Source organism: Bos taurus, chromosome 7 (assembly GCF_002263795.3).
Source record: "Bos taurus isolate L1 Dominette 01449 registration number 42190680 breed Hereford chromosome 7, ARS-UCD2.0, whole genome shotgun sequence".
NCBI lineage: Eukaryota > Metazoa > Chordata > Mammalia > Artiodactyla > Bovidae > Bos > Bos taurus.
In genome coordinates, this window is record NC_037334.1 from 2,876,213 (window position 1) to 2,900,493 (window position 24,281).

Consider the following 24,281-nt stretch of genomic DNA (forward strand, 5'->3'; position numbering starts at 1 on the left):
ATTCCCCTTCCTGAAGCAGCTGTGAAGCTTACACAAGTAAACAGAAAGAAGCACTCATAAAATCCGGCCCTAGGCATGTAATTAATACTTGTCAGCTGCCATGTCCTAAGTTTTGTGAGGAGAGGGGCTTCTAGGTGGCATGATCACACACTCCTCACTCCCTAATAGTTAACTTGAGGAACATTGAGAAGGACTTCAAGGAACCAACCTATGACACTGAGTTGGAAGGAAACCTTCCAAGTCCTGACTTTTCAATCAGACTCCTCAGGCTCTGCCTTGCCCACCTGCCGCACCACCAGGCTCCAGGTGCAGACCCTGGCCTCCACATACACTTCCAAGCTTCTTCCCTCTCTGAATCATGTAATCTCTGTCTGGGCTACCTTACAGCTTAGTGTGGCGCCGGCCGCCACCTCAAATTTCTAGAACTGGATGAGGGCTCGCCTTCTGGCACTCAAAACTAGAATGCCTTGGCCCCAAGCTGGCCCTGTTCCTAGCTCTCTCAATGCAGAGAACTTCCCATGCAGAAGATGCAGAAAGCAGGGAACAGGATAGGTCTTGGAATCTGAACGCTCCCAGTTCAATCCTGTTCAGGTTGATATATGCTACAACCCAGGTTTACTCATCACCTGTGATCCCATGATTACTCTAACAAAGGGAGGCATAATTTGAGGCTGGCACATCAAAGAACTGGCATTCTCAGGGAGAGTTTCTTATACCATATAACCCAAAACAGGCGATACTCTTGTCATAGGAACATTAATATGCTAATACAGTCTACAGCTTCTAGCAGGCCAACCACCATTGGGGTAATCAAATCGTGTAATCAAATCCTTGGCCTTGTAATCAGATGTTCTTTTTTTATTAACTTATTGTATTTGTTTCATATCACATTACTCTAGAACCCATTCTATTACTCCAGATTTGATTTTCTTCTTTATAAAATAAATTCATTGGTAATTCCTTCAGTGAGATTTTGTGAATGATAAATTCTCTCCACTTACTCTGTGCTCTTCATTGCTGTTGATAAACCTACAGAAGAATAAATATCATCCCATTAATCTTTTTTCTCTTTGGAAACAGATGGAGAAACAATGGAAACAGTGTCAGATTTTATTTTCCTGGGCTCCAAAATCACTGCAGATGGTGACTGCAGCCATGAAATTAAAAGACGCTTACTCCTTGGAAGGAAAGTTATGACCAACCTAGACAGCATATTAAAAAACAGAGACATTACTATGCCAACAAAGGTCCATCTAGTCAAGGCTATGGTTTTTCCAGTAGTTATATATGGATGTGAGAGTTAGACTATAAATAAAGCTGAGTGCTGAAGAATTGATGCTTTTGAACTGTGCTGTTGGAGAAGACTCTTGAAAGTCCCTTGGACTACAAGGAGATCCAACCAGTCCATCCTAAAGAAGATCAGCCCTGGGATTTCTTTGGAAGGAATGATGCTAAAGCTGAAACTCCAATACTTTGGCTACCTGATGAGAAGAACTGACTCAGAAAAGACGCTGATGCTGGGAAAGATTGAGGGCAGGAGGAGGAGGGGATGACAGAGGATGAGATGGTTGGATGGCATCACCGACTCGATGGACGTGAGTTTGAGTAAACCCCGGGAGTTGGTGAGGGACAGAGAGGCTTGGTGTGTTGCAGTCCATGGGGCCTCACAGAATCGGACACGACTGAGCGACTGAACTGAACTGAAGATCTCCTCTTGGTTTTCGACCTTCTGCAGTTCACTATGATGTGTCTAGCTGTGACTGTTTTTACAATTTCCATTATTACTTACAAATCTTACAGTTTAGGATTCATGTCTTTTACCATTTCTAAAATGTCTTCAATTATTTCTTTATTTCATCTTCCTCATTATTTCCAGTCTCTCCTAGAAGTCTTTTTAGACATACATGCGGCCTGCTTCCCATCTCTATTCTGTTACTAACTCTTATTTTTTACTTCTTTGTGATTCATTCTGAGTAACTTTCTCAGATCTATCTTCTAACTCAGTAATTTTATGTTCATCTATGTTTAATTTGCTGTTTATCCCTCTTCTAAATTGTTCATTATAAATTTTATGTTTCCTTTCCAAGAAATTTCATTTGTTCCTTTAAATTTGCCTGTTCTTTTCCCTAATATTACACTTTTTCTTACGTTTTTCAAGACCTCCATACATCTTTTTAATCATTTTAAATAGACTTATATTCTCTTTCAGACTGTTGTTCTAGCATCTGAAGTTCCTCGGTGGTCTAATCTTGCTTATGTTTGTAAGTTCCAACTCTCATTTATACTGGATCATACCTCTGATACTTAGATTTTTATTGTGAGAGCGTATTTATCAGGGATTCTTTTTTAAAGACTTTTATTTATTTATTTGGCCATGCCACGTGGCTTATGGGATCTTAATTCCCCAACCAGAGATTGAACTCAGGCCCTTGGAAGTGAAAGTGGGGAGTCCCAACCACTGGTCCCCCAAGGAGTTCCCCAGGGATTCATTAAGTATGGCCTGATTCTGGAGGGTATCCCTCCTGAATGCTTTACATTTACTCCTGTCAGGTGTTCCAGGAGTATCCTTGGCCTAAAGCTTCATTTTTAGCCTAACTTCTTATTCTGGGGTCCCAAATATGATAAATTCACATTCCGATCCATTTATTTTCGCACCCAAGCCAAGGAAAATAGAAAATAGTACTTTTCCTTAAATACGTGGTTCTATAAGATTCTCAGATTCGTACAGTTGTCTCAGTTCCACTCCTCCAACTCTCTTGGATCTAAGTTCCTCTGTGTATTTGCAAGTCAGACCCAGATCCATGAAACCAAAACCCCACAACAACATCAGTGCACCAGCTCATCACTGACTGCATTAGTCTTTCATTCCGTCTTCACTTCCAGCCTAGAAATTTCCCTTTTTTTCCCCTGCCAGTTCAGATATTAACTTAACCTAACTTTGCTACATTTTGTCCACAAGGAAAGGCCACGTGAATATACAGGAAGAGAGCTCTCACAAGGAACTGATTATGATGGCACCTTGATATTGGACTTCCAACCTCCAGAACTGCAAGGAAAAATATTTTGTTGTTGAAGCCATACAATCTGTAGTATTTTGCTATAAAAACCTGAGCTGACTAATACACTGGATAAATAAAATACACTATACCTCTCCTCTTGAATTCTTTAAAATGTTTGATAGTTAAAAGCCAAAGATCATCACACTGTCTGAATAAGTTTACAATGTACACACAGATGATGCATAAGACAATTAGTAACATAAAGAAGAGACGACAAAAGTACTTATATATAAGTTCTATAAGTCAACTGAAGTAGTAAAATTCGGGATTCTAAACAGATGATGAAGAGTATGTTTATTGCAATCCCTAGGGTTAACTACTGTGTCACAACAGACAAATTAAAATGGAATACTGTCTTTGTGCCAGTCCCATACTGTCTTGATAACTGTGGCTTTGTAGTAGAGCCTGAAGTCAGGTAGGTTGATTCCTCCAGATCCATTCTTCTTTCTCAAGATCGCTTTGGCTATTCAAGGTTTTTTGTATTTCCATACAAATTGTGAAATTATTTGTTCTAGCTCTGTGAAGAATACTGTTGGTAGCTTGATAGGGATTGTGTTGAATCTATAAATCGCTTTGGGTAGTATACTCATTTTCACTATATTGATTCTTCCAATCCATGGCCCAGAGGGATGGTATGGGGAGGGAGGAGGGAGGAGGGTTCGGGATGGGGAACACATGTATACCTGTGGCAGATTCATTTTGATATTTGGCAAAACTAATACAATTATGTAAAGTTTAAAAATAAAATAAAATTAGAAAAAAAAATGGAATACTAAAAACATCATAAATAACCCAAAAAGATAGGAAAGGTAAAAAGAGAAAAAACAAAAATAAATATTAAGGCAGTAGACCAGAATTCAAACAATTACTGCATTAATAACAAGTCTAGTCTAAACACACCTATTATAAGAAAGAGATTGTCGGGATGTATAAAAATGATCCAATATTATGCTGTCTGCAAGAAACTCACATCAAATATGTACAGATAAAAGAATGAAACAATATACACAATGCAAACATTAATCAAGACAAATCGTGCATATCTACATTAATACCAAATAGAATAGACTTCTGAGCCAAAAAAAATTACCAGCAATAAAGAGGAGTATTACCTAAAGATAAACCAGTCAACGTACAAAGAAGACATAACAGTTCTAAATGAGTAAGCACCAAATAGCAGAGCTTCAAAATACATGAAACCAAGACGGACAGAACGGAGAGCAAAGCCAGAAATGCCACCGTTAGAGCTGGAGACGTCAGCACTCTCCACACAATACCTGGCAGAACTTGCAGACAGATCACCGTTAGATGCTGAGCCAGTAACCAGCAGATCGGACACGTGTAAGACACTCCACCCAAGGGCAGACTAGGCATCCCTCTCAAGTATACACGGAACAGTCACCAACATCTACCGTACTGTGGTTTACTAAGAAAGCTCTCAACATTTCTAAAATCTAAAACACATAAAGTATGTGCTAGTATAGACTGCTGCTAAGTCACTTCAGTCGTGTCTGACTCTGTGTGACCCCGTAAACGGCAGCCCACCAGGCTCTCCTGCCCCTGGGATTCTCCAGGCAAGAACAGTGGAGTGGGGTGCCATTGCCTTCTCCAAGTATAGATTAGAAATCAACAACAGAGAGTAAGAGTAAAATCTCTAAGCACTTGGAAATTAAACAACACACCTCTGAATAATACAGAAGTCGAAGAAGTTTCAAGCAAAATTAGTAAATATTTTAGACTGAACCATAGATGGCAGCCCACCAGGCTCCCCCGTCCCTGTGATTCTCCAGGCAAGAACACTGGAGTGGGTTGCCATTTCCTCCTCCAATGCATGAAAGTGAAAAGTGAAAGTGAAGTCTCTCAGTCATGTCCGACTCTTAGCGACCCCATGGACTGCATCCCACCAGGCTCCTCCGTCCATGGGATTCTCCAGGCAAGAGTACTGGAGTGAGGTGCCATTGCCTTCTCCATTTTATTATTTAGACCTCCAAAAAAGAAACCTTGGGCCAGGATGACTTCACTGGTTTACCCAGTGAAATAACTAAAAGAGAAATTAAAGAAGGAATAGAAACAACATAGATTCTACACAATCTCTTTCAGAAAACAGAAGCAAAGAGAGTACTTTTCAACACATTTTGTGATTCCAGCATTATCCTGATACCAAAGCCAGACAAAGACAGTGTAAGAAAGTTACAAACCAAAATTCCTCATGCACGTAAATACGAAAGTACTCAACCAAATATTTTCAAACTGAATCCAGGAACATATAAAAAGAACAACACACCACAAACAACCAAATGGGCATAATCCATAAATGCAAGGCTGGTTTCAACATTTTAAAATCATCCCAAGACACGTTAGCAAAATGGCAAAATAATAACCATTTAAAAAAAAAAAACAAACTCTCTTCCATGAAATCAATTAAGACATTTGCAAAAATTGTTGTGATAAACTTTCTCAAAGCTCTGGAAATTAACCAAAGGCTTCTTAGCAATCTGAGGAGCATACAGTCAAGAAAAACAGCCACATCTTGGTAAGAACAGCAAGGCGTGGCATTTTAAGTTGCCCAATCCTCATACCCTTCTCCCCAGTTCTGACGTAGCCCTGAAAACCAACAGTCCACTATCACAATGAAAACCAGTAACCTGGAAGCCACTGGGTAGGGTAAAGAATGAAATGAGGGCTCTTTCAAAGTTCCGTTCCCAGGGAATAGTCATTATTTAAGCTGACTAGTAGACTTCCCTGGTGGCTCAGATGGTAAAGCATTTGTCTACAATGCAGGAAACCCGGGTTCAATCCCTGGGTTGGGAAGATCCCCTGGAGAAGGAAATGACAATCCACTCCAGTACTCTTGCCTGGAAAATCCCATGGACAGAGGAGCCTGGTAGGCTATAGTCCACGGGGTCGCAAGGAGTCAGACACGACTGAGCAACTTCACTTCACTAAACTGACTAGTGGTTCCTTGCAAAACCCCACTCACAAGGCTGTCTTTATTTATTCATTATCCAAGTCTGAACAGAAGTTCACCAAGTAAAAACAGCTTTTCCCCAGGGGTATTTGTTAAAAAATAATTACAGGCACTTACTACACATGGCTGTCTGGGTTTGTGGATACCAACTGACAGACCACAGGCTAACCGATGGGCTTAAAAGGAAAAGCTGGATTATGAGATGTTAGTAGATGGCTCTGGAAAGCTCTGACCTCTTCCTGGGCATCTAGAAGGCCATACATCCATGATACTCAGGAGACACCTGAGAAGGTCCTAAACTCACACATCTGCCTCATGAAAGCCCGAAGTAAAGGCAAAGGTGGATATGGCTTTGAGTTATATGCATTTAACAATTCCCACGCAAAGTCCCCTGGCAAAATCTGGGAGACTTACAGGTTACAGACATCGAAGGAAATCACTATGAAATCATTAGCTGACCAATAAGCTAACTGAAGAGAGACTTCAGTATCTTATACACACACACACACACACACACACACACACACACAGAGACTTTGCAGAATTCATTCAGGAAAGTCACTGAACGTCCAAACAACAGCAGCAAAAGCAAATAGCAACACCAAGAAACACCAGGGAGGATGGGAGAATCTGAACTCCAGAGTTTCCACAGATTATCATGTAATATTCCAGTTATCAACCAAGAATTACATGCCATGCTAAGAAATAAGAAAGCATGGCCCACACGCAGGCAAAGAAACAGTCAACAGAATCTGTGCTTGAGGAAATCCAGATATTGGACTTATTAGAAAAAGTCTGTACATCAGCTATTTTAAGAATGCTTTTAAAAAATTAAAGGAAACAATTTACAATGAAATAAAGGAATACATGAGGACAATGTCCCAGCAAATAAATAATGTCCATTAAAAGATATATTTTAAAATAGAAATCTTAAATTTAAAAAGTATAATAATTGAAATGAAAAGTTCACTAATGAGGTATTCAACAGCCAATTTAAGCAGGCAAAAGAAAGAATCGTTCAAGTTAAAGACAGGTCTCTTGAAATTGGCCAGTCTGAGGATCAGAAAGAAAAAACAATGAAGAAAACGGACAGAGCCTCAGACAGCTGCGGGACAACACAGATTGTACCAATACATGCGTAATGGGAGTCCACAGGAGGGGAGAGAAAGGGGCAAAGAGGTCATTTGAAGAGCTGGTCAAAAACTTCCAAAACTGATACAAGACATGAATCTATACACCTAAGAAGTTTGTTGAGCTTCAAACTCCATGAAGATAAACTAAAAGAGATTCACATTGAGACAAAGTATGTCAAATTGTCAAAGGTCAGAAAAGAGAGACTCTTGAAAATTGCAAGAAGTGACCTGTCACACACCAGAGCTCCTCAATAAGACACATAGCTGATTTCTCCTCGGAAACCACAGAGGCCAGAAGGCTGTGGGATGATGTGTTTAAACTGTTAAAAAACCATCAACCAATGGTTTTAGATTTGCCAAAGCTGTCCTTCAAAAGTGAAAGAGAACTTAATACAGTCCCAGATAAACAAAACCTAAGGCTCTCTTTGCCGGCCCACATCCTACAAAAAATTCTAAAGTAATCTTTCAGCTCAAAAGGAAGATACAAGACAGTAACTTGAAACCGTATGAAAATCAAAGAACGACAGTAAACATAGCTACACAAGTAACTATAAAAGCCAGCAGCATTTTTATTCTGTAATTCATCTTGTTTTTTATATGACTTTAAAAAAGGTATAAACAAAAATTATAAAACTACAAAGTTAATGGATACACTATGTATAAAGACATAAGTTGTGACAATAAGAACATTCAGCTTGGGGCACAAGCGGTAAATATGCAGAGTTTTTATTGAAACTAAAATCATATAATTTCAAACTTGATTATTATAAAGCTGTATGCTAATGACAAATCCCCAGGGTAATCACTTAAGAAAAAATGAATGTATATATACATAAAGAAATGAAAAAGGAACAAAATGGCACACAAGAAAAAATCAATTAATCATTAATAACACTAATGCAGAAAGCAACAGCAAAAAGATATGACAGACAAGAAACAGAGAACAAAATAGCAAAAGTAAGCCCTTCTTTTTAAGAATTAACAACACAAAATTAATTTAAGTGCTGTCTATGAGAGATTCACTTTAGGTCCAGACATACAAACAAATAGGTTGAAAGTGAAAAGATACTCCATGCAAACAGCAGTCAATAGAGATGTGAGGTGGCTATACTTGTCAAAAAAAAAAGAAAATACATTACAAGACATTATATTATAATATATATAATTTTAGACTGGGCTTCCCTGGTAGCTCCGAAGGTACAGAATCCGCCTGCAAAGAGGGAGACCTGTGTTCAGTCTCTGGGGTGGGACGATCCCTGGTATTCTTGCCTGAAGAATCCCATGGACAGAGGAGCCTGGCGGGCTACAGTGCATGGGGTCACAAAGAGTTTGACAAGACTGAGCAACTAATCACAGCACAGCACATAGATGAATGATGATACATGTTGATTAAAAGACTCTTAATTAAGAAGTAACACAGCTATAAACATAAGCACAAGTAACCGCAGCACAGCAGGAGAGCTCCAAAACATATGAAGTGGAAACTAGAGGATTAAAGACATAAACAGTTCTCCAAGAACAGCTGAAGACTTCAGTAACCTACTCTGAATAATGGACAGAACAACAGGTCGATAAAGAAATACGACATGAATAACACAACCCAAGAAACTAGACCTAACTGAATTACAGCAGACACGCCACCCAACAATGAAAGACATATTTTGCCCAAGTGTATATGGAACACTCTCTAATATATGTTAAGCCATAAAACAAGTCTCAATAAATCTTAAAAGACTGGAAGCATAGCAAGTCTTTTTGACTACGATGGAATGAAACTAAAAATCAGTAATTGAAGGAAAACTAGAAAATTCACAATCACACGTCAAAGTTAAACAATACGCTCAAGAGAGAATTACAAGGAAAATTAGAAAATATTTGGCGACCAATGAAAATAAAGCACAGCACACGAGATGCAGTGAAAGCAGGGTTCAGAGTTTCCTGCCATCCAGAGCTATAAATTATAGGCCTATGTTAAAAAAAAATTACAAATCAATAACCTAACTTCATGCCTTAAGAAACAAGAAAAAGAAGACTGCATTAAACCCAAGCTCAGAAGAATGAAAAAAATAAAGATTAGAGCACAAATAAACGAAATAGAGAATACAAAAGCGACAGAAAGAACTGAGGAAACCAAAAGGTGGTTTTCTGAAAAGATCAACAAAATTGACAAAACATTAGCTAGGCTGATCAAGAAAAACACAGAAGACTGAAATTATTAAAATCAGGGGAAAAACAGGGGACATCAATCAAGACTTTGTAAAAATTAGAAGGATTATAACAGAATACTACAAACTACTGCATACCAACTAGATAACCTCGATGAAATGGAGAAATTCCCAGAAACACATTAAACTATCAAAACCAACACAAGAATAAATAGAAAAACTCTGAATGGACCTATAACAAGCAAAGAGATTTAATCAGGATTCGAAAGCAAAATGAGAGGCATCCAGACTGGAAACGAAGTAAAACTATCTGCAGGTGACATGATTTGCACATGGAAAATCCTACGGCATTCGCAAAAGAACTAACAGTAAATATTCAGAAAGGCTGCAGGACAGCAGACCAACTGCTATTGCTCAAGCACGTATTGGATCAACTCTACTTCTTGATCAAGTCTATTTCTATGTATTAGGAATGAGTAATTCAAAAGGAAATTAAGAAAATAATTCCATTCACAGCAACATAAAAAAGAATAAAATATTTAGCAACAAACTTAACACAATAAGCACAATTCCTGCACACTAAAAACTGTACCATAATTGAAAGGAAGTTTAAACACCAAAATAAATAGAAAGTCATTTCATATTGTAGACTAGGAGACTGATGCTGTTAAGATGTCAATATTCCCCAAAATGATCTATACACCGGATGCAATCCCAATCAAAATACCACCTGCTGTTTTTTGCAAAATTTAAAAAAGATGATCCTAAAATTTATGTGCAAATGCAAGAGACCTCAAATAGCCAAAACAATGTTGTCTGGGGAAAAAAAAAGTTTAAAGGATTCACATGTCCCAATTTCAAAACTCACCACAAAGTTACAATGATCTGGACTGTAGAAGACATATACATCAATAGAGTAACATTAAGAGTCCAGAAAAAACAAGATGCTGTCAAGGAGGAGGAGCGCAAAGGTGGGAGGGTAAACTCTGCTGCCAAAGCATAAACAAAGGCAGGAGAGATGGGACTCAGCATGCGTACAGCTTCAGCATGCTTAAAAATATGAGCAGCAGGAAGGGCGTGTCCAAAAACGTGGTCTCCAGGTGAGGCCCATTGTACGTTAAGGAAGTTGCCTGCCTCAGAATTCTCCTGAGCAAAGCCCCGGGGCTGGGCACTGTGGCTGGCCTACTTCTGGTAAAGCTGCTCCAAGTGTTTAAAATCTTGGGGGCAGAGTGTCAAAGAGGTGAGTCTTCGGTCAGCAATGCTAGAGCCAGCGGCACTGACTGGGACCACGGTCTGTGCTTAGCTGCTCAGCTGTGTTTGACTCTTTGTGAGCCCACGGACTGCAGCCCGCCAGGCTCCTCTGTCCATGACATTCTCCAGGCAAAAATACTGGAGTCGGCTGCCATGCCCTCCTCCAGGGGATCTTCCCAACCCAGGGATCGAACCCACGTCTCCTGCATTGCAGGCAGATTCTTTACCAACTGGCCCTGGTCCTGGGCCTGCGCTACGGAGTGCAGACGTGAGAGGCGCTGCTCTCCTAGCGAGCCACACCCTGGCCCTGCTGCTGCTGCTTGCACCGCCTATGCCCCAGGCTGTCGCTCCGCTGCTCCAGACCTCCAACATGCCTGCTGTGGAGGTGAGAGGGCTGCTCCAGGCAGCCACGAAGTACCACATGGGCACAGCTCTCAGCCATCATAGTCTTTCTGCTCTGTAGGGATTCCCTGGCCCCAATCTTCACCTCCATTCAGGAAACTGGAAACCCCTTCATGTCTGGAACCTTTGTAGTCTCTTCTCTCTGTAACAGCCTCATCGCTGTTCAGCTACTCTTCTACTGGAACGCAAAGACTCCCCACAAGAAGAAAAAGCAGCGGAGTTGAGCTGGCTCCCGGAGTACATTCCATGTTTCCATTCATCCACCCAACCCTGGGGCCCTTCTCATCTGAATCACTCTGCCAGTGTGACTTTTAAACATTCCTTGTTCCTGTTGCAACTGCAACTTTAGTGGAAATACTTGGTTGACTTCCATCCTTAGAAAGGATAGGGGTAGAGATTTTCAGACTGACATTTTGACATTGTGTACATTATTACAAAATTCAGGAGAAGAAAGTAAGGAAAACCACTAGGCCATTCAGGTATGACCTAAATCAAATCCCTTATGATTATACAGTGGAGGTGACAGATTCAAGGGATTAAATCTCGTAGACAGAGTGCCTGAAGAACTGTGGACAGAAGTTCTTAACACTGTAGAGGAGGCAGTGACCAAAACCATCCCCAAGAAAAAGAAATGCTAGAAGGCAAAGTGGTTGTCTAAGCTATTAGAAAAGAAGAGACGTGAAAGGCAAGGTAGAAAGGAAAAGATACATCCATTGATTGCAGAGTTCGAGAGAAAAGCAAGGAGAGATAAGGACTTCTCAAACAAACAATGCAAAGAAACAGAGGAAAACAACAGAATGTAAAAAATTAGAGATCTCTTCTTGAAAACTGGAGATATCAAGGGAACATTCCATGCAAGGATGGGCATGATAAAGAACAAAAATGGTAAGGACTTAACAGAAGCAGACGAGATTAACAAGAGGTGGCAGTAACACAAGAAGAACTATATTAAAAAGGTCTTAATGACCTGGGTAACCGATGATGTGATCACTCGCCTAGAGTCAGACATCCTGGAATGTGAAGTCAAGGGGGCTTTACGAAGCATCACTATAACCAAAGCTAATGAAGGTGATGGAATTCCAGCTGAACTATTTGAAATCCTAAAAGATGATGCTGTGAAAGTGCTGCACTCAATATGTCAGCAAATTGGAAAACTAATCAGTAGGCACAGGACTGGAAAAGGTCAGTTTTCAGTCCAATCCCTAAGAAAGGCAATGCCAAAGAATGCTCAAACTACCACACAACTGCAGTCATTTCACATGCTAGAAAGGTTATACTTAAAATCCTCCAAGCTAGGCTTTAGCAGTATGTGAACAGGACTTCCAGATGTACACACTGGATATAGAAAAGGCAGAGGAACCAGAGATCAAACTGCCAAAATTCATTGGCTCAGAGAAACCAAGGGGATTTCAGAAAAAAATCTACTTCTGCTTCATTGTGCTGAAACCTTTGACTGTGTGGATCACAACAACTGGAAAATTCTTAAAGAGATGGGAATACCAGACCACCTGACCTGCCTCCTGAGAAACCTGTATTCAGGTCAAGAAGCAACAGTTAGAACTGGACATGAAAAAATGGACTGGTTCAAAATTGGGAAAGGAGTATGTCAAGGCTGTATATTGTCACCCTGCTTATTTAACTTCTATGCAGAGTACATAGGGGAAATGCCAGGCTGGATGAATCACAAGCTGGAATAGAGATTGCTGAAAGAAACATCAACAACCTCAGATATGCAGATGATACCACAGTAAGTGAAGAGGAACTAAAGAGCCTCTTGATGAAAGTAAAAGAGGAGAGTGAAAAAGCTGACTTAAAACCCAATGTTAATAAACCCATGCACCTATGGGTACCTTATTTTTGACAAAGGAGGCAACAATATACAGTGGGGCAAAGACAGCCTCTTCTCTAAAGGGTGATGGGAAAACTGGACAGCTAGATGTAAAAGAATGAAATTAGAACACTTCCTAACACCATACATAAAGATAAACTCAAAATGGATTAAAGACCTAAATGTAAGACCAGAAATTATAAAACTCTTGGAGGAAAACACAGGCAGAATATTATATGACATAAATCAAAGAAAGATCCTCTATGACCCACCTCCTAGAGTAAATGGAAATGAAAATAAAAGTAAACAAGTGTGACCTGATTAAACTTAACAGCTTTTGCACAGCAAAGGAAACTATAAGCAAGGTGAAAAGACAATCCTCAGGATGGGAAAAAATAGCAAATGAAACAACCGACAAAGGATTAATTTCCAAAATATACAAGCAACTCATACAACTCAATGCCAGAAAAACAAACAACCCAATCAAAAAGTGGGAAAAAGACCTAAACAGACATTCCTCCAAAGAAGACATACAGATGGCCAACAAACACATGAAAAGATGCTCAACATCGCTCATTATTAGAGAAATGCTAGTCAAAACCACAATGAGATATCACCTCACACCAGTCAGAATGGTCATCATCAAAAAGTCTACAAACAATAAATGCTGGCGAGGGTGTGGAGAAAAGGGAGCCCTCTTGCACTGTTGGTGGGAATGTAAATTGATACCACGGAAAATGGTATGGAGATCCCTTAAAAAACTAGGAATAAAACCACCATATGACCCAGTCATCCCACTCCTAGGCATATACCATGAGGAAATCAAAATTGAAAGAGACACATGTATCCCATTGTTCATTGCAGCACTGTTTACAATAGCTAGAACATGGAAGCAACCTAGATGTCCATTGACAGATGAATGGATAAAGAAGTTGTGGTACATACACACAATGGAATATTCAGTTCAGTTCAGTTCAGTTGCTCAGTCGTGTCCAACTCTATGAGACCCCATGAATCGCAGCATGCCAGGTCTCCCTGTCCATCACCAACTCCCGGAGTTCACTCAAACTCACGTCCATCGAGTCGGTGATGCCATCCAGCCATCTCATCCTCTGTCGTCCCCTTCTCCTCCTGCCCCCAATCCCTCCCAGCATCAGAGTCTTTTCCAATGAGTCAACTCTTTGCATGAGGTAGCCAAAGTACTGGAGTTTCAGCTTTAGCATCATTCCTTCCAAAGAACACCCAGGACTGATCTCCTTTAGAATGGACTGGTTGGATCTCTTTGCAGTCCATGGGACTCTCAAGAAGAATATTACTCAGCCATAAAAAGGAACATATATGACTCAGTTCTAATGAGGTGGGTGAACCTAGAACCTATTATACAGAGTGAAGTAAGTCAGAAAGAGAAAGATAAATATCATATTCTAACACATATATATGGAACCTAGAAAAATGGTACTGAAGAACTTATTTACAGGACAGACATAGAAAATAGATAGATGGACATGGGGAGAGAATGAGGAAAGGGTGAGATGTATGGAAAGAGTAACATGGAAACTTACATTACCATATGTAAAATAGATAGCCAATGGGAATTTGCTATATGGCTCAGGAAACTCAAACAGGGGCTCTGTATCAACCTAGAGGGGTGGGATGGGGAGGGAGATGGGAGGGAGGTTCAAGAGGGAGGGGACACATGTATACCTATGGCTGATTTATGTTGAGGTTTGATAGAAAACAACAAAATTCTGTAAAGCAATTTTCCTTCAATTAAAAAAAAAAAAGAAAAAAAAAACAACATCAAAAACAAATAAGATCATGGCATCCAGTCCCATCATTTCATGGCAAATAGAAGCAGAAGAAGCAGAAACAGTGACAGATTTTATTTTCTTGGGCTCCAAAATCATTGCAGATGTTGACTGCAGCCATGAAATTAAAAGATACTTGCTCTTTGGAAGGAAAGCTATGACAAATGTCAGTTCAGTTTGGTCGCTCAGCCATGTCTAACTCTTTGCAACCCTATGGACTGCAGCACTCCAGGCTTCCCTGTCCATCACCAGCCCCCGGAGACTGCTCAAACTCATGTCCAGTGAGTTAGTAATGCCATCCAACCATCTGTCATCCTCTGTCATCTCATCCTCTGTCATCACCTTCTCCTCCTGCCTTCAATCTTTCCCAGCATCAGGGTCTTTTCAAATGAGTCAGTTCTTTACATCAGGTGGCCAAAGTATTGGAGTTTCAGCATCAGTCCTTCTAATGAATATTCAGGACTGATTTTCTTTAGATTTGACTGGTTGGATCTCCTTGAAGTCCAAGGGACTCTCAAGAGTCTTCTCCAACACCACAGTTCAAAAGCATCAATTCTTTGGCACTCAGCTTTCTTTATAGTCCAACTCTCACATCCATACACGACTATTGGATAAACCATAGCTTTACTAGACGGACCTTTGTTGGCAAAGTAATGTCTCTGCTTTTTAATATGCTATCTAGGTTGGTCATAGCTTTTCTTCAAGGAGCAAGTGTCTTTTAATTTCATGGCCCCAGTCAATATCTGCAGTGATTTTGGAGCCCAAGAAAATAAAATCTGTCACTGTTTCAATGGCATCACTGACTCAATGGACATGAGCTTGAGCAAGTTTCGGGAGATGGTGAAGGACAAGAAAGCCTGGCGTGCTGCAGTCTATGGGGGTCACAAAGAGTCAGACACAACTGAGCTGCTGGACAACAAATCCAAACTGCACAGATGCCATTGCTAAGGAGGGCTTAGATGGGCAACATTAACTTTTTCAAGGAGTCGATTTAAAGAAGTCTTATGCAATGACCACCAACTTGGGATAAAACTCCGGAGGCCTACAGGGCTCTTGCTTCCTCTGCACAGCCACAAAGACCCCCATGGCCCATGCAAAAGGGCATCACAGCTTATCACTCAAGTGGACAAATGTGACAAAGCCATGCAAGCCTGTGGACACACAGCTTTTGTCTCACATTTAGCGTAGGGCATCCCAGAGGAATAATTTGGGGACAGGCAGAACAGACGGAGCATTAGTGCAGACTGGGTGCCGCGTGCACCCCTTGACAAGCACCATCTCAACCTAATTCCCTGGACAGCCCTCAAACTGGGTGGGCCTCATTCTGCCCAGGTGAAAAACTGATACCACACAAGGTACTGATGTGGCTTCCCTGGGGCCCCACTGCAGGCAAGAGCATCAGGACCCAGGCACAGGAGCACACACTATTCAACAGGATCAGGGGCCAAGTACATGCCCAGACGTTCCCGCATCACTGTCCAGAACTTTCTGGAGGCCCTGATGCACATTTGGTGGAGTGCCACCCTGCCTGACATGCTTGGGTTCGCCTCCAGTACCAGACCCGGGGCCCTGATGCCTGGGCCTCTGGCCCACCATGAAAGCTCCACCCTCCTCCCTTGACCTACCGCACTCCCAGAATCTCAGTCCAGCAGTGCGGGAGGGAGCCAGCCCTCAGCACTCCTCGAGGGTGCCCTCAGGACAGCTCCAGGAGTTCTATTACTGCCCCTCACCGCAGATACTTTGGCCACCTGATGCGAAGAACTGACTCACTGGAAGAGACCCTGACGCTGGCAAAGATTGAATGCAGGAGAAGAGGATGGCAGAGGATGAGATGGTTGGATGGCATCACCAACTCGATAGACACGAGTTTGAGCAAGCTTCAGGAGTTGGTGATGGACAGGGAAGCCTGGCGTGCTGCAGTCCATGGGGTCGCAAAGAGTCGGACACGACTGAGTGACTGAACCGACCGAAAAGATGAGAAAAAGGGGGCGGGAGGCAACTGTGGGAGGTCCTAGAATGGCCAGAACAAATGACCACAGAAGGGGGCTTAAGACAACAGGAATGTGTTCTCTTCAGTTCTGGACTCCAGAAGTCTGAGATCAAGGTGTGGGCAGGCCGAGCTCCCTCCTGAGGCAACATGGGCAGATGGCCCCAGGTGCTTCCAGCTTCTGGTGCCGTCCCTGGGTTTGTGACTGCATTACCCCAACCTCCGCCTTCACTATCACTGGCCATTTCTCCGTGTCTCTGTATCGCACACATTCCTCTTCTTTCTCTCAAAGGACACCTGTCACTGGATTCAAGGCCCATCCTAATCCACGGTTATCTCACCTTGTGATGCCTTCTTTGATGTCATCTGCATAGACCCCATTTCCAGATAAGCCCCCATTCTGAGTTTCTAGGATGACATGAACTTCACGGGGATATACACTGACAACTTGCCTAAGGTCACTTGGCTCCTAAGAAGCCAGGGTGAGGTCTGACCCTGTCCACACCCTGACCCCTCCACAGCCTGCCTCGAAGTCAGTGTCTAAAATCAAGGCACAGTCACCCTGGTGTGGGCATGGGCCAGTCCTGCAAGACAGGTCCCTCAGCAGAGTCGGGCCAGCCACACCACCCTCAGAGTCACACTGCTGAACCTGGAAGGTTAGGGACTCACTTTCCCAGGCTCCTGAGCTAGGCATGGCTATCGGACCCAGGCAACACTGGAAGACATAGAGAAACTCTGCTGTGGGTTCCTCAGAGAGTATCTGTTCTCTGAGGAAAGGAATGAGCAGGTGACACCCTGTGCTAGACTGGACTGTTCCAAGATCCCTGCCCCTCAGTGTGCATGTCCCCTCCAAGCTATTCCACCAAACACCACTCCAGGTGCTAATGTGAAGGAGCTCTGCAGAAGGAAGTTAGGTCCCAGATCATTTGACTATGAGTTCACTCACTCTCAAGGAGATCCTCCTGGTTGGAACTGGCCTAATCAGGTGAGACCTTACAAGGGAGGGGGCTCTTCCTGGCCAAAGAGATTTGAACCATAAGAGTGAGTGGACATGAGATGCCATGTGGGAAAGGACCTAAAAACAACCCCTAGGGGCCAGCCAGCCAGAAAACAGCCCAGAATCACAAAGAAATGAATTCTGCTAGCAACCTGGATGAGCTTGGAAAAGACCCTGAGAGAATTCAGCCTGATGGCACATGGATTCCAGCTCTTGAGACCCTGAAAAGAGAATCCCGATCTATAGAATTCTGATTTATAGGACTATGATCTAACATATGGGCATGAATTTAAGCCGCTGAGTTTGTGATAATTTACAACATAGTAGTGAAAAGTAAAAAAAAAAAAAAAAAAACACATACAATCCTCACATGTTCTTCCCACCTTGAACGTGATGGCTGGAGCTGTGGAAGCCATCTTGTGAGCATGAGGTAATAAGCATTAGAAAGATCTTTATCCCATGCTCAAGAAAGATCTAGACAGATAGAGCCATGTTCCTGTAGTAGATTGTAAGAAACTGTCCCGAATGAGTCGGGGACCCCTCATTAACAGCAAAGTCTTCTTTTCCAATCCCTCGGAACTAGGTTGACCTTATGTCTGGCTTTGTGCAATAGAACATGCAGAATGTGACACTCTGGGTCTGGTGAAAACCACCCTTAACAAACCTTGCAGCATCTCCTATTCCCTGACGGGAACCCCGCCACTATATGAAGGAGCTCAGGCCACCCACATGGAGAAAGAGGCCTTCAGAATGAGATGTGACAAGGACAGCATGGCCTCAGGAGAGAGAGAAAAGCATGGTCCCAGACAGACATTACTAGAAGAGAGAGGCCCCATGCCAGCCAGTCCCCCTGGGACATCAGACACACAGATGAAGCCAGACTGGATCCTCCTGTCCTGGCCAACACCATGTGGAGCAGAGATGAGCCTCTCATACTGACACTGCTTGAATTCCTGCCCATGGATTGTTCCACTGGGCCACTAAATTCTAGGGCTACCTGTATAACTGACTGACACAGACCTGCTGAGTCTGCTGGGCACTGCCATCACCCACACTGAAATGGTTCCTCCAGGCCTGTTGCTGTTCAATGGCTAGATGTCTGCTTCATCAACTGACTTGGGACGCCCAGGTGGAAGGAGACCTTCTGGCCCTGGTCTCACAGCTGTACTCCTCAGCATCTCTCTTCCCTACCTGCTGCACTACCAGACTCTAGGGGCAGCCTTTGGCCTCCAGGCACACTTTTGAGCTTGTGCTCAGCTTCTTCCCATCCTTGTACCACATCATCTCCATCTGGCCCTGGCCACCTCACAGCTCAGCGTGGCACTGGCCCCCGCCTCAGCCTGTACCTCCCTGAGTGCTGGCTGCTCCCTGGAAACACCACTGAGGACTCCAGGGACAGGGAGGGATACACAGTCAGAGATTCTGTCCAGGAGAGGTCTTCCAAGTCCTGGAGTCATGACAGAGCTGTGCTCTAGACCCTGGCAGTCTCAGATCCACCATGAAAATCCTTTGTGATTAGTGGCTGCATATGGACCCTCGATGGGCACAGGTGGTCCAGGTACTCCAAGCCCTCCTAGGTGTGATGGGAAGCAGTCTCAGTGCCCCTGATGGGCAGATGGTCCTAGGGCCTGTGTTCAGAGGTAAGGACACATCAGGGACAAGGCAGAGACCCTCCTGAAAGCCAGGATGGGGCAGAGCTGACTTGGAGAATCTGACAAGAGACCTCAACGGCTTCGAGAAAAAGCCAGGGGCTCCGACTTACCAAGGTCCAAATCTAACCTTCCAAGGACACTTCCAACACTTTCCAGGTCTGCTCTGCCTCATTTCCTCATCTTTACAAAGAAGACATGGGTTTTTAATTTCCTCCTTATTTTTTATATTACAAACCTGTGTTCTTTCAATATATATACACACACACACACACACACACACACATACATACATACATATGTTTTGTAGGCAGTTTCTTTACCCAAATCCAGGAGTAACTACCCCTACTCCCAAGCATTCTCAGAAGAAATGAAGTGAGAGAGCTTGGCCTTGCAAGTGCAACATGGGAGCAGCCAGAACTGCTCCCTACAAACCAAGCCTAGGAGGCAGTGCACTCACCACAGACACACGATCAGGAGTCCAGAGTCCTCACCCGCTCAGCACCGACAGGTGCCCTCACCCTGCACAGTGCCTGAGGTGGCCACCAAGCAGTGCCGTGTGTCTACATCCTCCCGGGAGAAGTGCTGGCAGGAGCAACCGAGCTCCACGCCATCCTTGTACCCGGGAACATGCACACGGGCGTCTGAGGTCTCGAGTTCCAAGTGGGCTGGCCTCCCCGCCACGGCACCCACAGCCGTGTCCTTGTGCAAGGAGGGTGTGAGGCCTACAAGGGCACACAGGCAGCTCAGGGAGCTGACAGAGCCCTCAGCACACACGTGCCCACGCAGCTAGTAAACGAAGGTGCTCCTGCTTCAGAATCACAGCAGACAGCAGCCCTAGCCCAGACCTGGAGACGAGCAGCCCCGCGGCTGACTTTCGACCACCAAGTGCCGCCCTCCCCTGCTGAGCAGAGGTCCTGCCCCCACCCTCCCACCAGGGTGGGCCGGGCTCCTGGTTCCCCACCCTACCCTCAGGGGTGACCTGACGGCCTAGCCTACTCAGGAGGTCAGCAGAGCTGCCCAGACCTCTGCCCTCTGCACGTGCTCACCCAACACCATCCCATCCCCTGCTGCCGCCACGGGGTGAGCCGAGCACCCCCCAACACATCTCTGACCTCCCACAGGGTAACCTGAGCCCATCTGACCCCCCTCCCCACAGGCTTGGCAGAGCTGCTCCCCCACCCCTCCCCACGGGGACCGAAGACAGCGGCTCCTGCCACTCAGGGCTTATCCAGAATTGAGGGGGGAGAGGGACACACACACACACTCGTGTCACCTTGCACCAGCAGCTGGTAGGCGATGCGGCTCCCACGGCTGACGCACTCATACAGGCCCGCGTCTTCTCGCTTCACGTCCCGCACGAGCAGTGCCCGCTGCCCAGCTGAAGCCTGCACCTCATACTTGGGGCCGGGAGACAGCGTGTGTCCGTCCTTGAGCCATGTCACGGCTGCCGCCTGGTCCGACAGCTCGGCCAGGAGCTGGGCCTCCTCGTGCAGCCGGGCCAGCACCTCCCGAGCAGCCGCTGCTGGTGCCGGACGCTTGGCCGTCAGCTCCAGGGGCGCTGGAAGTCACATACAGGTGACAAAGGGGGGGTAAGTGAAGAGGGCAGCGAGAGGAGGAGAGTGATCAGAGGAGGAGGGTGGGGAAGTGGGATGAAGGTGTGGACAACAGGGTGTGGATGTGAGGAAGGGGTTGGAGGTTACAAAGAGACAGCGGACAGAGGAGGAAGAGCCGGATATCATGCAACAGACTCCGAGAGGCAAGAAAAGAAGACACAGGACAAGAAGTGGAGGAGGAGAAGGAATCAGCAAGAAGGGAGGAGGGGAGAGGGGAGGCAAGTGGCGGGGCACAGACACAGAACCGAAGCTCGGACTCTTTAGACCTTCCTCCACTCACACCCTTGCACGGCCTTGCACACCCCACCACCTGGCCCCACATTATCCAGCTGCTCTGAGAGCCACAACAGACTTCCCAGGATCCCTGCGACTGCAGGGACTCCGTCCCACCCCTATCCCTCAAGAAACGTGGCCTGGAGAAGCCCTGGGGTCACAAGACAGGGTCCCTACCTCGGACCTCCATGCGGATGCTGCTCTCGATGCCATTGGCCACGAACTTGAGCTCCGCCCCGTGTAGGCTGACAGGCACCGAGCGGATGGTGAGAGTATGGCGGGTGCCATCCCGCTGTATCACATACACACTGCTGGCCTTCAGGACCCTCCCGTCCAGGAACCACTCCCCTGATGAGGCCGTAGTGAGGTCCACAGAGAAGGTCACCTCGCCGCCTTCCACTGCCTCCACTGCCTTCAGAGGTGTTTTCACAGCCAGCTGGGGAGCTGTGGAGTGAGAGCTTCAGGAAGTAGTTGGGCCCCTCCCCTCCTCTCCTCCAATGCCTAGCCCCAAATAACCACTCCTCTAGGAAGTCCACTGGGCAAGCACATGGAGACCCTGAGTGAAAGCCAGACCCAGGGTGGAGTGAGAACAAGTTGGAGCTACGCAAGATCCCCTTCAGCTCCCACAGACCCAGTAAGTAGCCCAGTGCCCTGGGGTTGGTGGGTATAGACAGTTCCTGGGGGCTTGAGTCCTGTGTTGGGGTCACCTGGCCTTCCCACCAAAGAGTCTTCAAGAGCATCAGGATCCTGGGCACCCCCCTACCACAAAGAGGACGCAGGAGCCATGCTGGCCTCTCCAGCACTGGGCTACACTCTAGGTCTGGGCGATTCAGAGGCAGATGGCCCCACAGACTGCTGTCAGGGTGCCGTGGAGACGAGAGCCTTCGGCACTTACCCAGGTGTACAGTTCCTGGGAACTCGAGGTAGGGGCTCTGGCCAAAGCTGTTCACAGCTGACACCCTGAACTGGAACTCTCCCTCCTCGGCCACGCCAGCCACAGTCAGCTCCGGCGTGGTCACCCACTCATCTTCATGGCACCGGCTCCAGGTATAGGCACCCAGCCTCTTCTTCTCCACCAGGTAGCCCTCGATGGCAGCAGGGCGGTCCCCAGCAGGTGGCGGGGACCAGCCAAGAGTTACGGAGCTCTCTGTCTGGGCCTTCACCACGGGGGCTTCAGGAGCATGCAGGGGCGGCCTCCTGGGGGCTGAGCAGAGCATGGGCCCACGTCACCAACTGGAAACCCCCTCCCCAAGCCTGGATCCAATATCACAGGAGGGAGAAGTTCTTGTGACAGAATTCCCAGCCCTCCGTGGCGGGGGCACTGCCCTGGTGGTCTGGAATGGCCACAGCCCAAGGGGCTGCCAGCCCGAGTGTGCTGTGGGCCAGCACCCCGGTCTCAGCTCTGTGGCCGTTTCTCTGTCTGCAGTGGAAAGAGCACCCGGGCCTCAGAGGCCACACTTGGCCCAGGGCCACCATGAGCTGTCCACGGGGCCTGGAAAGGAGCTCCTTCCAGTTCTCAGCCTGACCCCCTCTGTGCATTGGGATCCTGGGCTGGATGATGGTTAAGGCAAGGCACAAGGACCCTTCCAAGGGTGCTGAGACCCGCACACCCCTGACCCCAGCAAAGGGCTGACCCTGTGCCAGCTGGTCTCAGCACCAAAGGCTGAGAAGGAGGACACACGCAATGTTCCCCTACACGCTGTGCTTCTAGAACCACCTGCACTGTTTAAGTTGGTTCACAGGTCCGGGGGGCCACTAGGACTCCCACTTTGCGGACGCCTAGTGTGACCATCGTGGAGGAGGGGGTCAGACAAATCACGCCCCCCACAGAACCAGATCTACAACCTAGGCAGTCTACAAGGCACAGTGCTCCTCGCAGCAGGCGAAAAGTCAGAGCAGGGCCCAACGCACAGTGGGCAGGGACGGGGCCCCCCCTCTCCGTCCAACAGGGGCTCTCACGGCCCTTACCTGACACGCAAAACTGGGTAGACGTCCGGCAGTCCCCAGCCACAAAGGCCACCTCACCCACATCCTCCAGGCTGCACTGGGAGATGGTCAGCGTGTGGCACGTGCCCTCAGCAGTGATGGCCACCCGGCCCCCAGCCACCACCGCCTTCTGGTTCCACAGCCACTGAACGGGGCCCTCGGGCTTGGCCAGCTCCACACAGAACATGGCGGTGTCTCCCACTCGTACAGCTGTCTTCCTTGGGAGCTTCCGAAGGAGGTTGCCTGGGGTGGGCAGAGGAGCAGTGAGTGAGGGGGAAGAGGGTAGAGCTGGGCAGAGCGACCCCATAGGGCTGCCCCACCCACACCTCCTTCCTGCCCCTGCACCCAGAGCTCCCACTCCACCCCTCCCTGACCCACCCCTTGTCCTGGGATCCAGCCTGCCCCGCCGCCCAGGACCTCAGTCACTTGCCCAGTTCCTGGGAGACCCATACCCTGCCCAGTCTCTTGGCCCGCTGCCCACTCACCTCGCACTGCCAGCTCAGCCACCGTGCGACTGCCCTCTGCCGTCTCACAGATGTACACGGCGTCGTCGTCGGAGGAGACGTTCAGCACGGTCAGCCGACGCTCGGCGCCCGCCTCCTCGATGAGGTACTTGGCGCTGGCCCACAGCCGCGTTTCCTCCTTATACCAGGCAGACTCCATGGCTGGCACCGGTACTTCACACTGGAACGTGGCTGATGCCTTCTCCGGCACCTCCAGGTCCTGCAGGCGCTTTCTGAAGGGCACTGTGGGCTCTGCGGAAGAAGGGCTCAGATGAGCGGGTTCGGGGAGAGGGAAGAGGGGCAGGTTGGAGGGGTGCCAGAGGCTGGGGGAAGAGGGGGCAGTGCAGAGGGGCAGGGAGGCAGGTGAAAGAAAGGAAGGAGACAGGGAAAGGTAGATATAAGGCTGGGGTGGGGGCAGGGAGCCAGGGTAGGGGTTGGAGGGTGGGTAAGGAGCTTCAGGGAGAGGGGACAGAGGGAGGTAGGGGGAAAGGAGAGGAAGGAGAACAGTGGAGAGGGACTTAAAGGAAAGAGTCCCTTCCCCCAAGAATCAGGGAGAAGTCTGGACCAAAAAAGGAGAAATGCCGCAGGTGAAGTCCTAGCAAGCAGCATGGCTGGGCAGCCCCCTAAGCTGGTGGTCCCGGACAGCCAAGAGAGGC

At 46.4% G+C, this 24,281-nt stretch overlaps 1 protein-coding gene across 1 annotated transcript in view; it reads right to left on the minus strand.

The window, feature by feature from the left end:
• OBSCN (obscurin, cytoskeletal calmodulin and titin-interacting RhoGEF) overlaps positions 1 to 24,281 on the minus strand; it is a 234,361-nt gene that overhangs the window by 205,036 nt on the left and 5,044 nt on the right. The window contains 5 exon segments of the mRNA XM_059888870.1: positions 20,524 to 20,808; positions 21,314 to 21,580; positions 22,032 to 22,340; positions 23,105 to 23,365; positions 23,608 to 23,877. Coding sequence (XP_059744853.1) covers positions 20,524 to 20,808; positions 21,314 to 21,580; positions 22,032 to 22,340; positions 23,105 to 23,365; positions 23,608 to 23,877 — 1,392 coding nt within the window.